Source organism: Cololabis saira, chromosome 18 (genome assembly GCF_033807715.1).
Source record: "Cololabis saira isolate AMF1-May2022 chromosome 18, fColSai1.1, whole genome shotgun sequence".
NCBI classification, from domain to species: Eukaryota; Metazoa; Chordata; class Actinopteri; order Beloniformes; family Belonidae; genus Cololabis; species Cololabis saira.
The window spans coordinates 21,529,295-21,553,341 of NC_084604.1; the positions used below are offsets into that span (position 1 = coordinate 21,529,295).

Genomic DNA, 24,047 nt, shown 5'->3' on the forward strand with positions numbered 1-24,047 from the left:
CTTCACAGTTCAAATGACTGTCTCCTGATAGTGAAAAATGAAGTACTAGGATGCAAACCGGCATGCTGAAATAGCCCCAAATTCTTTGAATCACTGAGCTTAGATTTACCAGCGTCCATCCATCCAAGTTAAAGCTATCACCGACAGTGCTGATTCAGGTAATTTGAGAGAGACTAAGCTTGGCACTGCTCAGTGGAAACATAAAACTTGTCAACTTCTATCTAATTGATGGTGTTGTTCCAATTATCTGATGGTGTTACATACTGCAGAGACTGTAGCTCGTAGTGTGTCTTTGCTGAAGCCTGGCATGCATCCTGGCTGCTAATGTGTTATTTACTATTGGGATCAGCTGGAGTGTGGAAGACATACTGAGTGATAACTTTCCATCAGTCAGGTCTCTATTTCCACTTCCGACACACCGAACACAGTGAAAATCATTTAGATAACATTTATTAAATGTGAAGTCATCTCTATAGAAGCCTGGTTGCGAGCCATCTGAGGATTTCCCAGCAGCAGATCAGCTCTGGCATCTCACTTCTCAAAAGGAAACAAATAAAAAGACAGTATTACACAAAAAAAAAGAAGCCTGGCTGAAAGGGGTCAAAATAAATTTGTGTTAAACATATTTGCATCGGGACAATACTGTTGCTGCTAGCGTGGGCTTGCTCCAGGTACTTCTTCGCACAGTACAAAAATATATATATATAATAGTGGATTCTGAATAGTGTGAGTGTGGTTGTTTGACTGCATTTGGACGGCGACCCGTCCAGGGTGTATCCCCTGCCTTTGTGTGAAAAGACCCATGGAAAACACCCAGGTATGGATAATGGATGGATGAAAACATTACAATACAAAATACATTTGTTCATATTCAGTCGCAATCAAGTGTATCTAATAAATATATAATATACATATATACATACATATACACACAACACACAGTATACTGCATATATGACACTGACATTCTTTTCTGCTTCATCTGGTGCGAAATATGTTAAGCATATCAAAGAGTTCCTTGAAGACCAAGTACTTCCTTTTCTTTTGACAGAATGTATTTGCATATCTTCTGTTATTGTAACTCAGCAAGGGGTTGTCTTTGCCCTGACCTCACAACTCCCAAGCTGCATTGCTTGTTTAACCATAATTGCTTGCATACCATATTACAGTGTGCCTCTCGCCTTTGCATTTTAATCCTTTAGCCATCTTTTTGCATTTTTTCCTTTTCTTTTTTTCTTTTTTCAACCGCACCCACTTTTACAGTATGGCTTCATAATAAAAGAACTTCTCAGTGTGGCTACACAAAGGTGCTGCTATAGGTCTCTGGTTGTTACCCAGGTTAGATACCTATGACCTCTGCTACCTCTACGTCTTTGTTTCACGGCTGACAGAGGGGGTGCCAGAGCTCCTCCAGCTCGGGTGATTTATGACCAGCAGCTGCTCTTGAGGCCCATGACCCGCACAGCTGGGTGTCAGATGTGCTCTCCCTGTAAGCAGAAACTTATCTGGCAACCCAGCATCAGTCGCAGGCTTGACAGAGAGAGAGAGAGAGAGAGAGAGAGGGAGAGAGAGAGAGAGGGAGAGAGAGAGAGAGGGAGAGAGAGAGCGAGAGGAGGAGTAAAGTGGAGCTGGGACTGAGTGGGGCAGAAATAAACCAGCGAGACAGATTTTTTACATTTTATTTTAATCTAAGAATGAGAGTGAAAGCAATGAACATTTGTAAAATGGAAAAATAATGCTTGGGAAATAGAACTGAACTTCACACAATCGACTGTGGTAAAGCCTGGAAGCTGACCAAGTCCTGATGGGAGAAAAAAACCCCGATTTGAATGCACCGGCTAGGCTCTGCATTGATTTCTGCTGGTGTAGGGAAAGCAAAATGTTTGTATTATTTCATAAGCCAATTAGCTGCAAGGAGACTTCTCTCCCTGTGTGCCTATTGACCCACAGTCTGTGACTGCAGCTTTATTGTCTGGGGGGTGCTCTATAAAAGATCAATAAGAGGCGAGTGATTGGATTATGGGGTAATCAATGCATTGTGCTAATATATGACCAGAGTGATTATGGAGCTCTGGCTAATAGGAGGCCTTAGAGAGCTGTTATGGCATCACACTCCCGCTGGTGGTCAGATGAAGAGCGTTTGTCTAAAATGTATGTGTGGCTGAATTTCTGCATACAGTATCTGTGTACGTGTGCAGGTTTGTGTTTGTGTGCACATGTGTGGGGGGCGTGTGTGGGGGTAGATGATGGTTTGATTTTCTTGATTCTTCAAACAGCTGAAGAATAGTACTACCAGATGGCGCGTGATGGTTTCAGAAGAGAGGCGATCGTCAGATTCCCGCTGTAAACTAGTGACATGCTTCCTGGGTTCAATGTAGCAGCACACAGGGAGAAAAAAACCCTCAGTCCACAACCGCCGCTGCCCTGACTCTGCACTAACTATGTATCTTGTCAAATGGGCAGTTAAACTGATTTAGAAATGGATAACGAGTGCAGCATTTATGAGTAATGTTGATCAAACATGTCACGGCGTAATCATCCACTCATGGGCTTCTGAGAAAGAGCTGAACATACGTTACACTATATCAGCATTGAATGCTTCACCACACCTCTTTTTTTTTAACCCATATTCGGTTACATTGCATAAAATAATAATAAAAACAGTGTTATATACCAGAAGCTTTTGTCTGTTAAGCATCATCGTATACTGTAAGTTCAACAAGACCACAAACTGCTGCCAAACAAATGACAATCAGCTCCTTTATAGTCTGCTTTTAATCTTATAGTTTGTAAAACCAGCGTTTTTTACTCACGCTATAAAGAAATGATCAATTCTGAGGAAAGGGTTATTCCTCTTATTCTGCTCCACCCAGCTGCAACTGAAAACGGTAATGATTGTTTCAAGTTGAGCATTGACTTCAGGAGTCCACATTTCTCATGAGAGCTGGCAAATGGACAATCCCTTTAACTACTTCTAAAATGTGTGTCCCAGAGAGAAATATTAAGTTACAAGATATGAAGACTTTTAAGATATTTTTCCAATTCAATATTACAGAAGCACAAGACTACCCTGAGTAAATGTCTCATTTCATTCTAATTTACCTCAGTTCAAGGGGTCCTAAATATTAAATTAGATACTGAATGTCAGGGTTTTTTTTGTCTGCTTCCAGGCAACCAATGCTTGTCTCACCTCAAGGGGGCACGACTTTGCAAGACTATTTTTTATTTTCTTCCAATAATGGTCATTTGCTGCATACTTGGCAAATCAGGAAAGGATACTAGTGGCCCAGATGAGCAGATCAGGTGCTAGTGTTTTTTTTTTGGCATTCATTACTGATGAAGGAACTTCAGTGAGAGACACTTCAGCTTCAGCCGGTGAAGCCGGTCTCTGCTTCTCTGACCCCTGAGGTTGAAAACCCAGTTGTATTTTTATTCGCTGCGTTCCCAGCTTGCTTATCACTTTTCAGTTTATCTTGTTTATCATTGAAATTCTGACAGCGGACCTGAACTACTGCCAGAAGGCCTCCCTCTCCCCAAGATGGAGCGGTTTGTTCCTCTGCAAGCAGTTTCTAGCCATCCTCTTGCTCCAGTTGCTTTTCTGCATTCTCAATTCACTCAGCACTCTTTTCGGTACTGTTACTCCTTTGTTACTACTTCCGAAGGTGGACAATTCACACAGCACCGAGGGGCGAAATAAAGACGTCACAGTGGTTGAACAAACTGGCAGAGTGAAAGGGGCCATTTAACCGTTGTACCACAACCACAAGTGTCCTAAGTTGGTCTCCTCCAAACCTGCTCATATACTTTTTACATTTTTTTTTACATACCCCTCATTTAACACTTGAATCTAGTAGTGTCTTGTTACATCAACTGACATGGGGGGAGGGCGTGTCGAGTTGGCCCCGTGATAGCTGGCTCTGGTAATAATTGGCTTCTGAGGGTACACTTAATCATGGGTCAGGACTAATTTAAACAGAACTGATGCAGGGTGGAGGGGCTTTGGGTGGGATTTTTTGACGACAAGAGGATCCTCAGAGTCGTGCACGTCATAAATCAGCTTATTACAGAACCGTAGTCTGCAACTGGCTACAAAAATCACAGTTGGCGACTTTGCAAGAAAATGTGGCTCATTAACTGAAGAGCCTCAGAGAGAAGTTCTTTGTGGTCAACGACCGCAACAGCGAGAGTGGCGGGCGGAGACTGCTGGTCATATTTGTGCAACATGATTTGGGGATGTTGCTACCCCAGCATGGATCCAGCATGGATCTACTGGTGAAGCCAGGGAGACCAACCAATACGAGACCATACGGGCCTCGTATTCCACTGGATAACCCTCCCGACTCATGTTCCCTCCCCTCAACTCACCTCCAGGCACCGGGGAGGCAATAACAGCCTGGCGTTGACACTGCCCAACGCGCGTTAAACATGTGTTCATCACCCAGGGATAATAGCGGTGTCTAACCTGAAAACGCCTAATGAATAACTCCCACATGTTGACAATTTATTTATTTATTGGTTTGTTCTTTGTGTAAATACACCAAAAGACATACAAGATGATGTAACCCTTCCAGAGGTCGCAGCCCATAACCCAAACTATTATTACCCATCATTTAAGATAAGATATGCAAGTTGGGAGGTTAGGAATGACAACATTTAATTATTGTAATTATTTTTGTATGTCCATATCAACTAAAAAAATCTAAATACAAATATCACATACATCCACTGGTAAATATTCCAGTTTTGTTTAACATTCAATATTACATTTACGATTTATGACGTCCCGTTTTTTTGCATATCTCTTCTTCTTTTCACCAGGTTCATGTGCAAATCCCAGTCAGTTTGGAGAATAAAACACCAGACGGCTTAGTGTTAAATATTATCAAAGTCACCAGGAAATAAACGATGTAAATACTGTGTACCTAAATAAAAAGTCAAACAATCCTGTATGGAGCTTACACTTTTCTTCTCTTAATTACAGTACACGTTATTTTGCTTGGTTTCGCTACATGATGCTGCTGGGGCCCTTGGTCTTAGCCAGCTAATCATGTGGGATTATTGCTGTGAGGAGCAACTAACCTGTCTTGACCACAGTTCTCCCGGAGAGATAAACGGTCACTTTTGATATCTAAATGTGTTTAGCTTTGTTTTAACACAGAGATACTGTAGGTTCAGTCTTGAACATTTGTTGATTTGTTCAAATAACAACTGTATTTTGAAAAAGAATCTCAGACGTTACAGAGCAGTCTCTCCCCTTTTGTGATGACAGGATAGAGTCCGACCCCCGGTGATCCTGAAGATGAAGTGGGTATAGAAGATGGATGGATGTAATTGTTCTGCATATTTAAATCTTTTGTGTCCATGACTCTCAGTTGACTTCATCTCTTCAATGACTCCCAGAATATGCTGCCAAATGTGAAAGTTCAAAGGACAAAGGTAAAGATCAGCCAGCCGGTAAAGTTATGCTCTGTCTGCCCTTGTTGAAAGAAGCAATGTGACTGGCTGGCAAATCTTGTTATCTCCACACTGCTGGAAAGTAATGATGTAATGATAATGACAAAGCTTTTCAGAAGTGATTATCTGTGTTTATCAACACGTGCCAGACCATTTAATGTAATTAAGTGAGTGATGGTGACCAGTCTCCCGACTGCCATTCATAATTTCTCCGATTTGCTAAGCATTTAAAAGCTCAAGCCACAATGATATTAACATCTTCAGAGAATCACTTCCTCACACTGGCAGCGTGTAAGGCCTTTGTCATCCCGCTCCATCCACCATTTCTTGCACCTCGGGACAGAATAAAAAGTGGCAGAATGAGTGAGATGTGGTTAAACACCTTAAATCCTATTTAAGGTGTCTTTGTTTGATTTCTTCTTAGCTGCTTTTTCTCGTGTCCCTTGCTCAAATACGAGGCAGAGATCAGTTCCTGCAGATTGGGGAGCTTTAGTAAAGTTCCTGTTTGCTCAAGAGTTTAGGTGGCTTTTATGTGACAAATTGTGAAAGAGCTTTTAGAGGACATAATGAGAAGCAAAAAGGGGGGAAAAAGAGGAGGAATGAAAAGCGTTGAATATAAACTGTGAGGGAACGGCCAGATTTAAGGAAATTGAAGAAAACTACAAAACATTTACACATTTAGTGTATTTTCTATATTATATTTATTTAATTTTTAAATTAATTCTAACAATCGCATTAAATTAAACCCCAAGAAACACTTACGTTTATGTCTTTCGAGTGACATGCAGATCACAGCTTTTCAAACAGGAGATTTGATGCCTGTTCCTAGCTTGCTGTCAGGTTCCTGGCTGTTTAAGTGTCCGTTTAAAAGCTGCGCTGTCCCAGAGGGCTTGTCTTTTACCTGTCATCCCTGCCGAAAGCACTAATCACCTCACAGAGCTGAGGGAGCACACCATGCGCTTGTTAGCCCTCGTCCCAATCTTCCACCGCATCCCCTTTGACATCCATACAGGCACTTAATTCCCCCCTATTATGTTCTTATGTTTCTATAGCCTCCTAATGAGGCAAGAAAGAGGAGTATCAGGTTGTGTCCATTGATGCAACAGGCTTGGCGTGTGTTGAATGCGTGCAAATGCATGTGCCAGTGCTCTGAGCCATCTGCCCATCACAGGAACATGCCGTGTAATAACAGAATCATGACCGTGGAGATCAGGGCCCCGGCAGGGAGCCTTGTATTCATGGAGCTTTAAAGGCAGCCATCCAACACCGATCAGACACGCCCAACTCATGCCCCCCTCGCCGTCTCTTTATATGCACCCCAAATGCTCGTGTCCCCCGACTACATCTTCCTCGCCACGCAGGCCTCAGCCTCCATGTTGCCAGGGGTGACGTGGTCACCAGGGTCAGAGGTTCTTGTTGGAGGTGAGGTTCAGACAGTGGGCCCATCTGATAGGACCATCTGGACGAGTGACCTGACATAATTAGTTATTAATTCTTTTTAGGATGGTGGTTACACACAGCTAATGCTCTTACACTAATGCTCTCAGCAGCGGGATTATGGATGTTACCGGTGTTCCTCTGCGAGAGACAAATGATAAAGAATGAAAAGCAGTTTAGAAATGATTCACGTGACTCTTCCTGGATTTGCTTTAATCAGAAAAATCAGATAATCAGTGGGCTTCTTTTGAATTTTCAGGTTAAGGGTATTTGCTGTTTTGGAGTGACTCCTCCTGAAAAAAATGAAAAAATGGCAAGATTGAATTAGTTACATCAGCGAGTGATGTATCAAGTCAGGCTAGACTGAGATTTTTTAAACTGGTCCCTTAGCCCAGATAATTGTGTGCCAGTTGATTATAGATGATGGAAAGAAGCATTAAAAAAACTAACTTCAGCACTTGTTTCGAACAAGTGAAATGTTAGACATTTAAGGTCCTCTAACTGTTGTTGAAAAATGTTGAAACTATCCAAGTGAAGTGGAAACAGATGAGAAATTAAATTACATGGCCAATAAAATACTATCAACACAACACTGAAATAATCTCTTTTAATATGAAAGGAGAAGTTGGTGACATATGCAGATGATTCAAAGCATATATTCATAATGAGCATGTTTTTTGCAATCTAGTTGACTTGAAATGTGATCATTTCTCAATTATTTTACCTCCAAAACTAATCTGGTGTTCAGCCCTTTTGTGTAGAGTGTGTACCGAGGACTATACGGCAGTACAGTGTCAGCATCGGCCCCTCCTGCTGCTCTGCTCCACCGCTGCTGCTGCCTCTGCAGGGGAATCTCCTCATTGGCATGCAGGCTGTGACTTGGAGCTGTGGAGCACCAGCACCTTCTCTCTAGAGACTCACTCCTCGCTCCTTCCTCTCCTTATTTCTCCTTGTCCGTCTCCTGTGCTCTCCCTCTTGCCCTCCTCAAGCAGCTGTCACGATATCTACTCAATGCGAGTGCTAAAGGGATCACAGGAGTAGAGAAGGGACAGCTGATGTGACGCTTCAAGGACAGGAGATTTCAAAACAGACTGGCTAAAAGACCTCTTGTGAGATGTGTTTAATCAATTTTAAGATTTATAAATGATTTGCATTGTACATGTCGTGTAGTTGTCGATCCACCAGGGGAACAGCCTTGGCAGCTGTGCAGGGACTCATGTAATGAAGGTGTACTATCACAGAAAAAAAAATAAACAACAGTATCAGAATTTACTCTGGTGTCATCTTGGCAGACAGATGGGATGTTTACAGAAAGATGGACTTGGATCCAAACAAACATACAAACAAACAAGCCCAACTTATTGGCATGTGTTGAGCATTTCGCTAAAACGCTGGAACGGACAATGGCAGAACAGAGCAGAGAGAGCTGGAGAGAGGAGACATGGATCTTGTGTGGCTCTGTGGATTTGGCAGGAGTGAAAGCAGTGACAAGAGCGCTGATACCAGCCAGACTCAAGCTGTGGGCAAATCAAGCGTGAAATCGGGAACAAAGGGATTCACAGGATTGGAGGGCATTAGATTCACACTGTCTGAGCCATGGAGGTGTGTGTGTGTGTGTGTGTGTGTGTATGTGTGTTTATGTGTGTGTGTGTGTGTATGTTTGTGTGAAAGAGGCTCAGGATATTGTACTTGTAGTCTTTTTAATAGTGGTATAACTGAAGGATTAGTGAGTTTTGAATTAATGCAGCTTTGTGTAAGTGATTTAGCCTTTTTTAGAATTTTCATTAAAAATACCATTTTGAATGAAAGTCTTTTCATTCATTAATTTACACTACGTAATGTAAATTCTTCTGGAATTTTAACTTGAATGCATTAAAACCATTGTGAATGCTCCAAATGTATACAGTTCTATATCATGAAGGAGACTTAGATAAAATGAGTATATTCATCCTTTAATGAGGTCTTGTCATCATTATGTAACACCAAACACTACACTGAGAGATTCTTGTTTCCTCTTCTTGGACACATTTAGACGAGTTAACATTCAGTAAAGCTCTTTATGCACGTTGGCATCTCCTCACCCCACAACCACTCGAGGCAGATGGCTGAGCCTGGTTCATGAGCCTGCTTCTGCTGGAGGTTTCCTTCTTTTCCACCATCACCTCGTGCATGCTCTAGACGGGGGGTTTAATTGAAGAAAACATTCAGTGCAGTCTGTTGAGTTCCCCAGCAAGATCGTTTTTTTTGTGTATGTGTATGTAAATTGGACTCATCTGAATTTGAACAAGACGGAAGTGGAACGAATTGGATTTAACTGGAATAAACTGCGTTAACGTTGAATTGGGTTGCTGAACTGGACTAAATATTATTGGACTGCATTGAACTTGTTTACCTTCCATCTTAAGTACCTTGAGAGTATTTTAATTTATTTTATATATTTACTACAGAAAAGGGTGGTACACCTGAGTTCAAAATTAAAGAAGATAGATTTTTTGTAATTTATTCAACAAAATCAGCTATAGATTAGGATGCACACCCATTTCCCTGGAAGATATTTTATTTATTTAACAGAAAATAACTACTTTTCAGTGTTTTAGATCATTTCCAATCAGTCCCCCCCGTTTTTTCTTTTAATTAGCTCATTAAAAACTTTACCTCTCAGACAAATGTTCGCACCTTCTCAACCACTTTTAGGTCTCATAAAATATTTATCATTAAATCAAACTATGAGATTTCCCGCACCATGCTTCATTAAAGTGTGGTGACATATGTTTCCTCTTAAACGTATCTACTGTTTGTGTGGGCAATGAAATCTGTCTCTGATCTGTCTGTTCAAAGCATCCTATTCCAAAAGCTCTGATATTTGCCTGTGTGATCTTTTTTGTGGTGTTCCCTGTTTAAATATATTAAATCATTCTCTCAGTGAGTTATTTACATACCCCTTGTTGAAACATTTATTTGATGCTGAAATTGATAGGGGATCAATTTTATAAAAACAAACCCATACTGTAAAAGTATTGTTGCTTTACCCAAGTTGAAATAATTATTCATGTTACTTTTCCTTTTTTTTAATCTTTTTTTAAAGATTCAATTGGAAAATATGTAAAAAGCATTGATAATATTAGCGGCGGATCAATTAATTGTCCAGTGGAGGTTAAAACATTTACCTTTTTTATTGCTGGTCAGTGTAGTTGCTACCATAAAGAGACGCCTCATTTCCTCTCTGCTAAGCAGGGTAACTTCAGACTCCCAACTCAGCCGATCAGATCGACCAGATGACCTCAATATCCTGGTCCAGCCGATCAGAACATCTAAATGTCCTCTGGTGCGGTAAAAGTCTGTTGCAGAGGTGTCACTAAGACTCTTGCTTGAATGATTTTCCCAGGTCCTGTGGTATAATGCCCTCGGCTGACTCATTTGCTAGTGACTCGCCACCTGAATTGCCTTTTTTTTTTCCATGAAAGAAGTTTTGATGCAGAAACTTGCAACTGTGTTTCTCATATGTAAAAACTGCAAATCCCAGTCAGATTTATGGGGACAGGAATTAAACAATTAAGATGTCAGCTTAAACTCAAAGGGGTCGTAATGTACACACGAACAGAAAACATGTTGAAACATTTTCCTTTGTGCTGCTCTGAAGCTGCTTTATAAGCACGACTCTTCACGGAGTGCTGACTTGAATTATGGAAGCTCTTGTGGAGTAACACTTTAATTGTCGTATGAATATGCAATTGTGCCTCAAAACTGCGCCTGAAATCAATCAAGCAGACATTCAGTGGCTATTCTGAGTCTCACCACCTGCAACCTCATGTTCTGTGGTTATTTCTGAAGTTAAGATCCAGTTCTCCTTCACTGCACTTGTAAAACCCCAGGACTTCTGCTCATGCATGTCTGTTCTTTACTTCCACACAGAGTCAACCACACGACACAGCCAGCATCTTCACCTCCTCTAACCACTAATACCTCACGTAAACCAAGCTTTTTTTAATTAATTCTTTTAATGTCCAGAAGTTAAATTAACTGCTAATGCATTATTTTTACTACCCTGAGGTTCATTATGCACGGCTCTATAGAGTAACAGCGTGGTTAAAAGACCACATCTGTTCTTTCAGCAACAAGAAATGAGCATGTACTTGGTTGTGACTAACTTTATAGTGGTTCTGTCCCCAGATCCTTTGCATCCTTGTACAAATGAATCTGTTATTTCCCAGGCACATTGTTTCTCTGATTTTGTGAGGGTGAAGAATTAGGAAATACTCATAAGCACTGTTTGGATTATTTCATTTATTGCTCACCTCTCCACCGTTTAACAGAAATGATCCTGTTTTTCAGTGTAACTTCCATAGAGATTAGTCGTATACTGGCAAATTAAAACCCCTTGCTCATTAATAAATTACTTATTATCAATTACTAAATCTATTCAGTGTTACAACACAGAAGAGCTTTAATGTCACTGGAAGGAAGCCAAGTTAATTTACATCAGAAACTGTATTCTTAACTTGTAAAACGTGTTGATTTGTTATGTTTGTTGGATTGAAAGTTGAAGATTGTACAAAGAGGTTAAATCTAACTAACTCAATTTTCTACTTTTCTACTTCTAATTCACTGCAATAATGGAGCATACAACATTTTTCAATGGTAGGATCTCTGCATAATATATTCCTGTGTAATATATCATTAAACATGCTGGTGTGATACAGTTTTGCTTTACTTTATTTCTTCAAGTTCTAAATGCTGCATGGAGCAAATACTATTACTTCCGTAGATGATGTGATTCTTTTTTCCACGTTGACTTTTTACTGCTCAGTGCTCTGTGTTTCTTAGTTCTTGTGAGAAAAATGTAAATCTGGCACACAGGCCTTCTCTAACTCTTTGACACAATAATTGTCTGTTTCTTTTTTAGACTGAGGCAGAGAGGATTTTGGGCGCAGCGAGATGAGGTAGATTGGAAGGTGTAATCTGGACTGCAACGTCTGGGCACAAAGCCCAGTGTTTGGCCTAATTTGTAACCGACTCTACATGTGAAAGCCTTCAGGGCACATCAGGCAAAAGCCTCTGTGTTAGGAAAAAAAAAGAAAGAAAAAAAAAAGAAAAGGGTTTCTGATTATTGAAGTGTCTTAGCAATGAAAACACATTCACACCCACACACACACTGTTCAAAAACCTGGATGATGTCAACAGCAGACCATTATAGTAGTTTGGCCTCCTGGAATGACAGCAGCAGGAATATCTGGCACACCATCACAAAGTCACGTCAGCAGTGACTGATGGGAGCTCTGCATCCCGGCCAAGATGGTGTCCAGGTCCGTCTCAGCTCAGACAGACAGGCAGGCTCTCCAGCTACATGTGAATAACATGCATATATTAAAATACACCACGGGGAAAGTGCCACTGGGCAGAGGTCAGAGTGGCTTCATGTGCAAGATCAACTGCTGCAAACACAGAAAACGTGTTGCTGCAAGCACCTTGAAAACTCATTGTGGAGCTTTTTCTGCGGCCATGATTCGTTCTGGAGTTTTGAACGACCTTGTTGCAATAATTTCACCTTTTAATTCCCAGCCTTAATCTTCTAATATTCTACAATTTTCCTTTAGTGCCAGTGAAGCCCAGGAAAAAAGAAGAAAATAGATCCAAAACCAGATCAAACCTGCTCTAATGTGAAACAACGCTCCATCCTTGTCCTGAACTCTTAAACAGACCTCATTGGGTCGCATTTCTGCTGGTTTTCGCCGATGATCTTGATGGATATTGACCCTGTTGATCCATTTCCTCAATACATGGTCTTGATAAATACTTACTGCTCAGCTGATAATTACAGTTGGAAGTTAAAACTATTTCTTTGTGACCGCATTCACATCCTCACAAATTCTGTTTCAGCTTTATCGTGGGATAAGACTGGCAGGAGAACTATCCTTTTTAACCTTGCTTCGTTTTTCTTTTCCAGCTGAATTTTAGAAAACCTCAAGAGAAAATCACAGATGAAAGACAAAATACACAGCCATTAAACTTAAACGATACTATGCATCTGTATTTTTATGTACATTCTTTTCTAGATATCAGTTTTCTGAGGAAACAGCATTGTGTGAGTGTATTCATTTAAAGCAGCTTTAACAGTCAAATCAACACAGACAAAAGTTATTTGTTTGCAACTGTATTCAGATTTAGGAGACTTTTAGAACAAATTAATAAATAATAGTTTCACTTTCTTCTTCAAAAGTCCATTACGTAATGATATTTACATCATAAATTAAGCAGGAACCCAAAGGCATTCAATTTTTTTTTGTTTTTTGTTTTAGATATGCATTAATCAGTTAACCTTTAGGCCGGCACGCCGTGAGAACATTTGCATGTGGAAGAGAATTTAAAGTTTTTACAGCATGACCTATCTAAAAAGCCAGGTTAAGACTAAGTGAGCTACAAAACAGGAAAATTATACTATGATAGGTTACAAATATAATTTTAGCTGAGGGTTGATGCAAACATATGTGTATGTAGAGGCCAAATGAGTTAGTTTGGACTCTACTGAGGACCTTTTCAGTCTCGAGCATACGTTACTTTTTTACACATCAGAGGCAGTTTTTCAGTTTTTCCACTTTATTTTTTTTCCCAATCAAATATTGTAATAATGGTGCAATCCAAACACCAACAAAATAATTTAATGTCACCAGTAAGATTTTCTACTTTGACAGAAAAATGACATACAGAAAACATCCCACTGACAAATAAATACTAGGAAACATTGACATCTTACAATAGTGAAACACTTTTTCTCTCCAGCTTTCCAATGTTGCACTTTATGTTCTAAACATAATGTTCTGTGCAATGACGTTTGCAAGTAAAAGCGCAATGGAAAAACCCATTCCCTTACTGTATTTGGAAATCGCATCCAAGACAGATTAACTCACATGGCCAGTGGTGCATGAGAGGAGTGGGACAGAAACACTTGTTTAATGTTTAACCAGCATTCGGTGGGAAGGTAATCCAGTTCACAACCTTTAAAATAACACAATGTTTCCTATGTAATAGACCTACCCTCCTCCCAGTGTTCGGTGGGATTTCAAATGTTAGTTCCTAAACATTAGTTGCTCTGAATCACGGAAAAATCTTCCTCAGATGTCAAAGAAAAGAGAATGGGACAATGCAAAGACCAGAAATATACAAGTAGTGTTGAACGAATGACAAAGGGAACATCAGTCCGATGCAAGTGCCATGTATCCTTTTCTCAATGTCTTGCCTTTTGCATCAAGCACCTGGTCAACGATGCTCACACAGACCTCAAAACCAACTCCAACATCCACATTTAGACAGCCGGACCTATCTGTACCAGATATCGTCAGCTGCCGTTGGTTATGATCACTGACGTGGCCTTGTGTCCCTGTATCTGCTCAGCTTGCATTCTCATGTGAGATGCCATGTCATACTGCACTCCTCCACATGCCAGGCCAGAGTAAGTCCGCAAGTTCTCCGGGTCATACAAATGTTCCATGGAGTATCCTGCCAAGGCATACGCAGCCTGCCTATCTAGTGGCTGCCGCTCCTGGGCTTGATAGATTAGGGGGCTTCCCTGGGCCTGTGGAGGGTGGGGGGATAGATCTGTCTGCATGTAGTCTTTGGTGAGTGGGCGCCCTGACCTAGAGAGCCCGTCAGAGCTTGGGCTACTTAGACGAGATAAAGAAGCAGGGCTGGTTGTGTTTTCGTCATTGTCATGGGGGCCGAGAACTTTGACATCCTGGTGATGGAGGCGTTCAGAGGAGAGGTCAAGGCTTGAGGCCCCTGGGCCGCGGCACACCACGCTGGGCATGGTGAGTTGAGAGTGATGGGGTAGGGAGGAGGTGAAACACGGACTGTGAGTTTTGGTGAGGCCAGAGACATCCAGGATGGCCTTGTGTTGCTGTAGGCGACTCTCTTCCTCTTTGATCATTTGTTGCGTTGCACGGATTAGGGTCTCCATCTTGCTGGGCTCTCGAGGACTTGCTTGGAATTGATCACCATGGTAGCGCTCACCTGAATCGCTAGGGGAGCCACCTCCGTCAGGCGAACTCACCACACTGTCTTCATCCCAGTGTCCCCTTCCTGTGAAGATAAATGAATGGTGATGTGTCATAACAATGTAATAAATGAATTTCAGCCTGTTGAAAGATGCACATGTGGTTAATGTGTATAATTCTGTCGTCTGTGCATATGGAATCACAGTCTGATGTTTTGGCAGAAGCACAGTCAGGGTTGTTTTGCTGTTTGAAGATGTGAAATGGGAAATAACTTGGCCTTCAATTGCAGGCAATTTTTGAACAGATGGTAGTAATTGGCACACTGGCAAGGGATGGCGTAAACAACTTAGCATGTCCCATAATAACATTAGGAAAACAGCTACCAGAAGAAGCTAGGCCAGAGCTATTTTCAAAGACAGATGGTTGTGGTCTCAACCCTAACACTTTACCGTGTATGGCGCCATGGTAGGGTGTGATTTCATAGCCATCGCTGTTCTCCACTGAGAATTTTGGAAGTGACAGCACAGAGCGTGTTGTGTCCCACCACATCTCTCTTCCCGACTGAGGGGCTCCCAGGAAGTAGCGGCCACTCTGGCACCGAACACGGTCACAGGTGGTGGCGTGAGGATGAGTTTGGGCATGGGCAAGATCGTCTTCTAATAAACCCAGCCCATAGCATAGGGAGCCTGAGTCTGGATACAATCTATATGCACAAGATGCCTCTGCAGCCTCACTGGTATCCAACAGCTGAGGAGAGGCAGAGTCTGTCAGTGGGCTCCCTCCCCATTGGCTGTCTTGGTCCGATTCTGAACGCTCTGGATTGAAAGCCGAAAATTGCTGGAAAGACATAAAATAACGTTTTTTTTTAACAATTAAATCTGCAGGCAGAAAGCCCTATTCATGTCCTTAAATGTACAAAACATTGTCATACCTGTGGATACGGTGACACTCTAGCTTTGACCTTAGACTGAGTCAGACGTGACTTGGTGCTCTTCTTGTCTTCACTGTGACTGTCAGCATAGGGAAAGGCGGGCTTTGTGGGGCTCATTTGGTCCAAGGACAGCTGCATTCCCTTATATTCAGTCTCCCTTTTGATACAGATAACATACATGTCAGAGATCAAGAGGAGCATTTTGCTCTAAACATTTCTGCTTTAAGATCTTGGAGTAGGCTGAAATATAGTTTATAATTTACTTGCAATTAATTCTTCATAGCTTCCAAACAGCATGTTTCGGTAATCTGGTTTATAAACCAACATTTTAATTTCATAAGATCAAAATGTCATTATATGAAATGCTATTGGGGATATGCAAAAGTATGGACATCCCTTCTTAAAGTTCTGCAAATCATTAAATTAACATAAGGTGAACAAGGTTAAAACATAACATCATGCAAAAAAAAATGTGGCTTCATGAAATTGAACTCTCAAATAAAATTGTTCTGACACCTTAATTAGCTAATTAGGGCTGTGATTCTCAACACTGACTTATAGGATATTGAAGGTGATGTAAATTTCAGAGCCCAGAGTCTCAACAGTGGGGAGCTGAGCTCTCCTGAAAATATAGGTAATTCAGGCCTAAAAAGCACGAAAAATCGAAGAACATTCTGTTTGTAATGTAATGATACATAAACAACTTTTAATATGAACTGTTCTAAGAAAACTGCTTGCAGCAAACCAGCAAATGCCCTCATTTACTTGCTTAACTATTCAACTAAAATAAAGTGTGAAGGCCATTGTATTTATGACCCAAACACAAAACCAACGATATTGCCATTGGTCTTAAAATTACTTTTTTTTTGTGTGTGTAAATCATACAATTGGTGAACTTGAATCCGTGGAGCAGCTAAACCTTAAATGGCAGGTTAGCATTTTCGTTGGGCTGCACATGTCTTCAGCTCTGACACATAGGCTAAGCAGCATTTTCCTCACAAACCGGCCCTGTGTGATGTGGTGGCACAGACACCAGGCTTCTTTCTGGCTGAGGAACCAGGATGCATATTATACATTACTGTGGTGTCTAGAAAAGTAAAAATACATAATTCACAGCAGACTGGGTGTGTGTACACGTTAGCATGCCAATGTTAGCATAAAGACAAGCTCAATGAGCAGCTAGTGTCAAAGAAGACTTTTCTGTTTGAGAATTTATGCATTTTTAAGTTTCACTTTGGTTGAAACTATGTAAACTGTTGAATGCCCCTAGTCATGAACGTCCTCCTGCACTGGTGTTGTTGAGTTTGTAATCTTCCAACATTTAAGCCTGTACTTTCTCAAATAACAATCTCATGTCCTGTTTGACATAATCAGTTTATTCTACAGCAGATGGTTCAGCAAATATTGAATATAGAAAACTGCCCCAGCGGCTGTTTATGAATAATATAAAGATGATAAGCAGTAAGAACATGTAAGACAAATTCAAGAGATTGAGCCCTTAGCTTCTGAGAAAAATACACCCAGAGAAGAGTTCATATTTTCTTGTGCCATTCAGCCATACCACAATGTTGCTAGAAAGCAATGTGAATAAATATGCATTTAAAGACACAAACTATCTCTGCTGTAAATTTCCTCCTCAAGCATCTCATAAAAATGCAAATTTGCATATTGCAGATTTCTTCATACTTGTGTATGTGCATGTAGCTCATTCACCATTTAACCTTCTGTCCTGCTGTTGAACTTAAGCCAAGAGTTGCTGTCGAAGGAGTGAAAAGTCTCCTGTGTCAAGTGATCAGCAAACATGAGCCTATTCTTAACTTATCACATCAACAGTATGTAATAGCAGCCGGCTGGCATTTTAAACCTAGCGCCCCATCCCTGACCCTGTACGGCCAGATTGTTCAATATAACTCCTATTCTTTATGTACAACATAAGAGCTAAGGCTATGTTTAGATAGCCAGTGCACAATGTGAGTGTTATTTGCTCTTGCAGGTACAGTTGCGTTGGCTTGTTCCACATCCTATCTGAGTCTGGACTGATGTCTGAGCCAATAACATCGCGCCTTTGTGCAAACTCAGCTGTGTTCGCCAAATTCCATTTCAGGGTCAATGTCTGAGCACCTCATGTGTGAATTACGCTACCAGCTAACCTCCAAATATGATTCAATAATGGATGCATCTTCCCTTTAGAACATTGTCATGGAATGATGGAATTGCTATTTATTTACCTTCTTTTTTTTTGCACTTTAGCTGAGTGTGAAACCTTCAATACCTCTGCGTTGCACCTAATTATGCGGTGGGAAATTCACTGTCATTTTAATGTAGTTACTTTGCTTTCCCCTTACTGCATTGAGGGAATCAATACTTAGAGTGCAGCCATATGCATGCATGTGCACACAGACTCGCACAAACTCTGCGATCACACATATGTGCTCGCACGTCAGTGGATCAACCAAACCCAAAGAGGAAAATCCAACATGTGCTGCAGCTATGAGATGGCTATTGATTGCTAGTTCACCGTTTGATCGATTTTGCTTTCCTTGGACTGCAGGTCGATGGTGACAGTAGAGGTTTTTTTGATGGGGCTGAACCCTGATGTTTGTCTTGCTGTCTCAAAGGGCTTCAGTGTGTTTGTGCTCTCATAACACACAACTGTCTGAACCCTGCAGCTTCAGTACTTGATGGATTTATACAGATGGGCTACAGAAAGAAATGGATGATTCCTCTAAGAGACAAAGGCCAGACATTTTGCAGAGTGAGCTTCAAGACAGAATCACAACAGTTTATGATAAAATTACTTTACCATAATGCTGTTTCCTTACTAAACAGAATGTGTTTTCTTTTGGTTCTGTCTGGCCCCACCTTACCTCTTATTGTCATAACTTTAATCAGCTGATATCTGAACTCTGTTTCACAATCAAAACCGAGGACTGTAACATGTCATGAAATGTCCATGAACAAACATCTCCAAGAGCAGCTTATCTGCGATTTTTAGGAGAGAAATCTTGACAGAAACTCACGTGAGGACATAGTTGACACTGACGATACAGTGAGGTCTTGAAGATCGGCTGTTGTGGACAATGGTGGCATAACTCTGGACCCAGACCCAGCCACCATGCTTGGCTAGAAAACGGTAATACTTAGTAGTGACTTGGCCTTTTACCAGCACTGAACGAGATAAAAGAAACACATCACAGGAAAAGATATTTAACGACTGTTCTGGTCCGAGTGTGTGCGTGTGTGTGTGTGTGACATGTGTGGCTGTCAGCACATGGCTGTTATTGTCTAATGAGAGCGAAATCAGACTGCCTGTCGTAAACAAGCGGGCTTTTAACTTACAGAGGTGGTGCGCACAGCGGAGGTGGAAGATATCACAGCCGTGGACATGATGGTACAATGTTTTCTCTATGAGGTCCTGGGGCTCATAACCTGTCAGCTCAGCTACCCTGGAGAGAAATTAAGGAGTTAAAGATATGCTGAGAAATGTAGACGTATACCGTAGTGTGTCTGAGTCTGATTTTATTTTAGCACCAGCTGATTGTTAGACTTTTTATCTAAACCCTCCACACCATGCAAACAAATAGAAAACGAAATGCGAGTCTCAGATGCACAACAGTCCGCGCTAAATACCTAGAGTCCAGGAAGATGAGCTTCATGTCCAGACTGGCTCTGAACATGAACATGTTGCTGTGCAGTTTGATCTCGGTCACAGCGCTCGGGGGAAGAGAGTGACCCACAGCCACCAGTCCCACGTTCTGGAAACATCCCTCAAAAGGTGACATGTCCAGACTGTACTGACGGATCTTCAGGTAGCCACTACAGTGAATCACCTGTTGCAAATACAGATATGAGGGGAAAAAAATCAACATAGAATAGAATAGAATAGAATACTTTATTGTCAATATACCTGGGTACAGTGAGATTGAAAAATGAAAGTGAAAGTTGATTTCAAAATGGAAAATTTTTGAAACAGTGCTATGATGCAGGTCATCACATTTACGTGCTGCATATTAGAAGCATTTTTAATATAGGTGTAGATAACAATAATGTAAATAAGAGGTAGTCACTATGCATTACTGGAACATTGAAAAAAAGGCATGCTGTCATAATTAAAATAGATATTTAATAAAGTTTAATACATCATTTTTTTTGAAGAAAATCCTTGTTCATTATTTGACACAAGTCCCTACCTTGTATCCGCCACTGGTGAGTCCTGCATTTCTTTTCGCCAGCACGCATTTCATTCTCAAAAAGAAAGAACGCTCCATTTCGTACTCTGTAAGAATACAAAACAGTTCAATGTCGACCGTAAAAAGAATAATTTTCATAAGAAGCTGAAAAATACACAAGATCGTCTGCCACTCGATGGCGTCACTTCGAAAGCATTTCTTATTTCATAACGCAGTTTCACACATGCTTATTTAGAGAAATGCATTCGATGAAATTATAATAGTTCTCAGAAACAGTGACATCAAAACGCTGATTTTAAAAATGCCGGAGAGCAGAAATAAAACAGAATACTGCCTGCTGACACACATGCGCAGCTTTTAGGCCTATGCGACACTGACGTGTCATTCAATGTACGCGTTTACAAGATGATATGATGCTGTACCTTGAACAAAATGTGAGTGAAAAGGCTGATGTGGCGTCAGCACAGCTGTCATCTCATCGTGATCGGCGGGATGGATATATTCATAAATACTGTTCCCGGTCAACTCTACCTGTTGAGAATAGCTCAGGTAATCAACAGCATTACAGGAGCGGCTGCAGCGCTGCTGCAAACACGCTGCAGGCAGGGCCTCATCTGCGATGCCGTCTGAATAACAAACATGCAGAAAACAAAAGAAGACAAACGGACCTGAGACAGTCCCAAGTGGACCGACGCCGTCTCTGAAATGTACATTATCTTCCCATCTGGCGCCACGACAAAGATGAATCCGTCCAGCGTCTGCAAACAAACAGACGGCCGTCGGCTCTGCTGGTTATTTTTCACGCATATATATTACTTGAAAAATACGTATTGAGTTGTACATCAGTCACGTACCTGCAGGAGATGAGATCCCAGCTCCCGGCCAATATTGTCCAAAGATCTGGTTCGACTTGTGTGACCCCAAGCCTCACCAAGACCTGCGAACAGTTATTATGAATTATTATTATTATTATTATTATTATTATTATTATTATTATTATTATTATTATTATTATTATTATTATTATTATTATTATTATTATTATTATTATTATTATTATTTCACAGCCGAAACTAATGCATTGTGGCGGAAGTATCATACCTGTTTAAAGGAACAATTTACAATATATTTAGTCTCTGCGTTGCAGTCTCAGAGGCCACAATGTTCATGTTAAAATTAGTATATTAATATTGTCATCGAAATTGGTCTATTGTTCGATCCCTGTTGAATAAAATGTTAGTGCTGAGTGCCAATGGCGCAAAGCCAGTAAAGCCTGTGCTGCTCTGCTCATTAAAATTCATTCAGTTTGGTGAGAAATCTCATGGAGGTCGGGTAACATGGGTAGATTAAACGCCCGTATCCCCCGCTGGAAATGAAAATCGGTCTCCTCTGTCACAGCGGTGGCGTTACTCACAGGCTATGATAAAAGTCATCTATGGTCCACTTTCTCTCCAGCGACTGTTTAAAATTCAAATTAAAAATTGAATTTTGCGTTTACTTGCTCTAATTGCTCAGTTAACATTTTGTATATGTAAAAAAAATAGACATAGACATAATAATAATAATAATAATAATAATAATAATAATAATAATAATAATAATAATAATAATAATAATAATAATAATAATAATAATAATAATAATAATAATAATATATGAACAAAACACATGGGATACAAAAAAATCGTGTTCCTTTTGTAACATTTAATGAAGGGTTCTTTTGTCAGTATTTTTTCTGAAGAAGGGAGACTGTGAGATTGTGTGTGTGCGCTGCTAACACGGCTTCAGGTGACTGCACGCCTTGCAGGATCTTTCTCTAATTGCTGACTGGTGTTCTCAGTCACGCATTAGAATAAGCCTGCAGAGACCTGGATAAAAAAACGATGGCACATCACCTCATTTGGACACACTGAATTAAAAACAGCCACAATTCATTTGTAAAGACTTTTTGTAGATCACTGAGGAATCACTGGAATAAAATTGTTATGCGATGTTTCTTCATACCTTAAAAAGAAAGCTGTTTGAATGTATTATTTTAAATATTGGTTTAAAAAATGATTACGAATATTACATTCTATAAAATAATATATAACCCTTTTTTGGTAACAATGCAGATTTTGTAGCCTATATGGTTTAATTTTTTCTCCCATTCCTCCTAATGTTTGTTTACTAGTTTACAATGGTTTTTAATGTGATGTCTTTTCTACACTTTCCACTGCATTTTCTCAATGTACTGCAAGGTATTTAAGTAAATTAGATCCTTTAAAAAAGGAAAAATAAAAATAAACACGCTCTGGCGTTTGCAGCGGCTTGCTTTCGTTTCTCACCCTGAGGAAAAACAATCCTCATCTTCAGGTAACTTGTTGTCAGTCTTATAATGGACGCTTTGTCCAGCTGGGAGGTGATGGCCGACGGTAAAGGCAGCATTTTGGCCAGTTCGTAAAATTCGCTGTTCTCCTTTTCCCGTCTAGTCCTTGCGGCCGTTTTGGATTTCTCCTTCATTTCAGCTCTTTTTCACGGTGCGTTCACTTGCGTGTAAAGGTGGTCATTCAGACTAGTTGTTGGACCTGTTCCTCGTGGCTTTCCTCCGTATTCATTGCCATTTTGATCAAAGTAACAGACTTGGTGTTTACTCAAACGCGCCGAATCCAAAAAAAAAAGCGCAAATATTCCTGGAAGTCCTGATGGGTGACAACAACTCAGCTGGTTGTGCAATAAACTCCTCGGTTCAAGCGCTGGCCTTCATCCATGACCTGCAGACAAAGAAAAGTGACAGTTCTGTCACTTTTATTATTCTAGTTCATCATTACATCATTATTATTATTTTACAGATACAGCAGAGACTAGTAGCCTGAACACGTTGTCCTATTTGATATGAAGCAGGCCAACAGGTCTGGTGAAACTCCAAACAACTGTGATGAATTTCCACATCAGTCATTTCAAAATTAAAATGTCAAAACAAAATAGAAACTGTGAATAATAATAGTCGGCGTATCCCCGGCTCAAAATACAGCATTCATAAACGCAATGAAAAAAACAATCAAAACAAGTAAATTGCAACAGCAATGTCACAACATGTCCCTTCTTACATACGTTTTCATTAAAAACAAAAAAACGGAACAGGAAAGGCGTGTATTGAAAGAGAGAGATGGAAAAAATAATGGTTTTGGATGACGATTTTATAGCTTGAGCAGCTCGAAAAATTAAATAAGGCCCACACCATGCTCCTCCATCTTCAGCCATTTGTCTTCCTAACCTCCCTTTATGTTTCTTGCAGTGAGACCAAGCGACATTTCTATTATTTCAGCCAGCAGAGATAAAACACACCGTCACGTTGCTGATCACTGCAGAACCGTCGAGTAGCTATGACTTTTGACCCAACACTATTCACGAATCCCTGCAGTAGCTGCACGTTGAAATCAAAATAACAATACATAGCCTACATATAATAACCCGACATAAGACACATGCATGAAGATATCTGACATATTTCAACAAGGATGCAGTTGCAGAATTCCTACCCGAACGGACACGGTGTTTTTTTTTTTCCTATTTGGATCGATTCTGTGGCCTTAAACGTTGCCTACTGGGAATTTCACCTGTCCTGAACTGGGTTCAGCAGTCGTCCCAGTTAAAAATCGCTCTCAGCTCCTCCTGGATTTCCACCTGGAAAGGCGAACGGGCCGTGCGCTGCATACACCTCTCCAAATTATAAGGACGCGCAACGAGTGGCAATCGTGCCCAACAAACTGGCTCTCCTCAGCTATCTCAGCGTCCCTCGCTGAGCGGCTCAAGACCCGCCCACCACGCACCGCTCCCCCGCTCTGATTGGTTGGAAGAGTTTAAACTCGCGACGTGATTGGACGCCGGCCCTGGGCGTCAGTTCGGTCCAGCGAGGTATGCAGGGCACTTCGCTCTGAGCGAAATGAGCTTAAATGTGATCTTGTTGTGTTTTTGTCATTAGCGTGTAGATGATGGATCGAGCTGAAATAGATAAATAAATCCCTATGAAATAGCTCGTATAGCAGGGGAAGATTCGGCAGGGGG

The 24,047-nt window shown here is 40.8% G+C and overlaps 2 protein-coding genes across 3 annotated transcripts in view; one reads left to right on the forward strand and one right to left on the reverse strand.

The window, feature by feature from the left end:
* The first annotated feature begins 3,588 nt into the window (after nucleotides 1–3,588).
* LOC133418510 (cartilage intermediate layer protein 1-like) overlaps nucleotides 3,589–24,047 on the forward strand; it is a 104,660-nt gene continuing 84,201 nt past the window's right edge. The window contains exon 1 of the mRNA XM_061707236.1: nucleotides 3,589–3,592. The gene's annotated coding sequence lies outside the window, so the exon portion shown is untranslated. The remainder of the gene's footprint in view (nucleotides 3,593–24,047) is intronic.
* LOC133464644 (single-minded homolog 1-like) lies at nucleotides 13,538–23,735 on the reverse strand. Of its 2 annotated transcripts, none has more exons than XM_061746750.1 (12): nucleotides 23,522–23,735; nucleotides 22,328–22,753; nucleotides 20,855–20,937; nucleotides 20,669–20,758; nucleotides 20,423–20,531; nucleotides 20,001–20,086; nucleotides 19,441–19,640; nucleotides 19,150–19,256; nucleotides 18,831–18,978; nucleotides 15,811–15,967; nucleotides 15,329–15,716; nucleotides 13,538–14,964 (listed from the first exon to the last, which is right to left on the reverse strand). In XM_061746750.1, the coding sequence occupies exons 2-12, from the start codon at nucleotides 22,500–22,502 to the stop codon at nucleotides 14,225–14,227; spliced, it is 2,283 nt and encodes a 760-aa protein (XP_061602734.1). In that variant the 5' UTR covers nucleotides 22,503–22,753; nucleotides 23,522–23,735; the 3' UTR covers nucleotides 13,538–14,224. The 2 variants fall into 2 exon arrangements, with proteins under 2 accessions (XP_061602734.1, XP_061602733.1); XM_061746749.1 differs by having other exon boundaries at nucleotides 23,600–23,712.

Coding starts and splice junctions, on each gene's coding strand:
- LOC133464644 (XM_061746750.1), bottom strand. CDS start 22,502: ATGAAGGAGAAATCCAAAACGGCCGCAAGGACTAGACGGGAAAAGGAG. Junction 20,087..20,422: donor TCACTCACATTTTGTTCAAG/GTACAGCATCAT, acceptor GTATTCTTACAG/AGTACGAAATGGAGCGTTCT. Junction 19,641..20,000: donor TCACCAGTGGCGGATACAAG/GTAGGGACTTGT, acceptor TATTTGCAACAG/GTGATTCACTGTAGTGGCTA.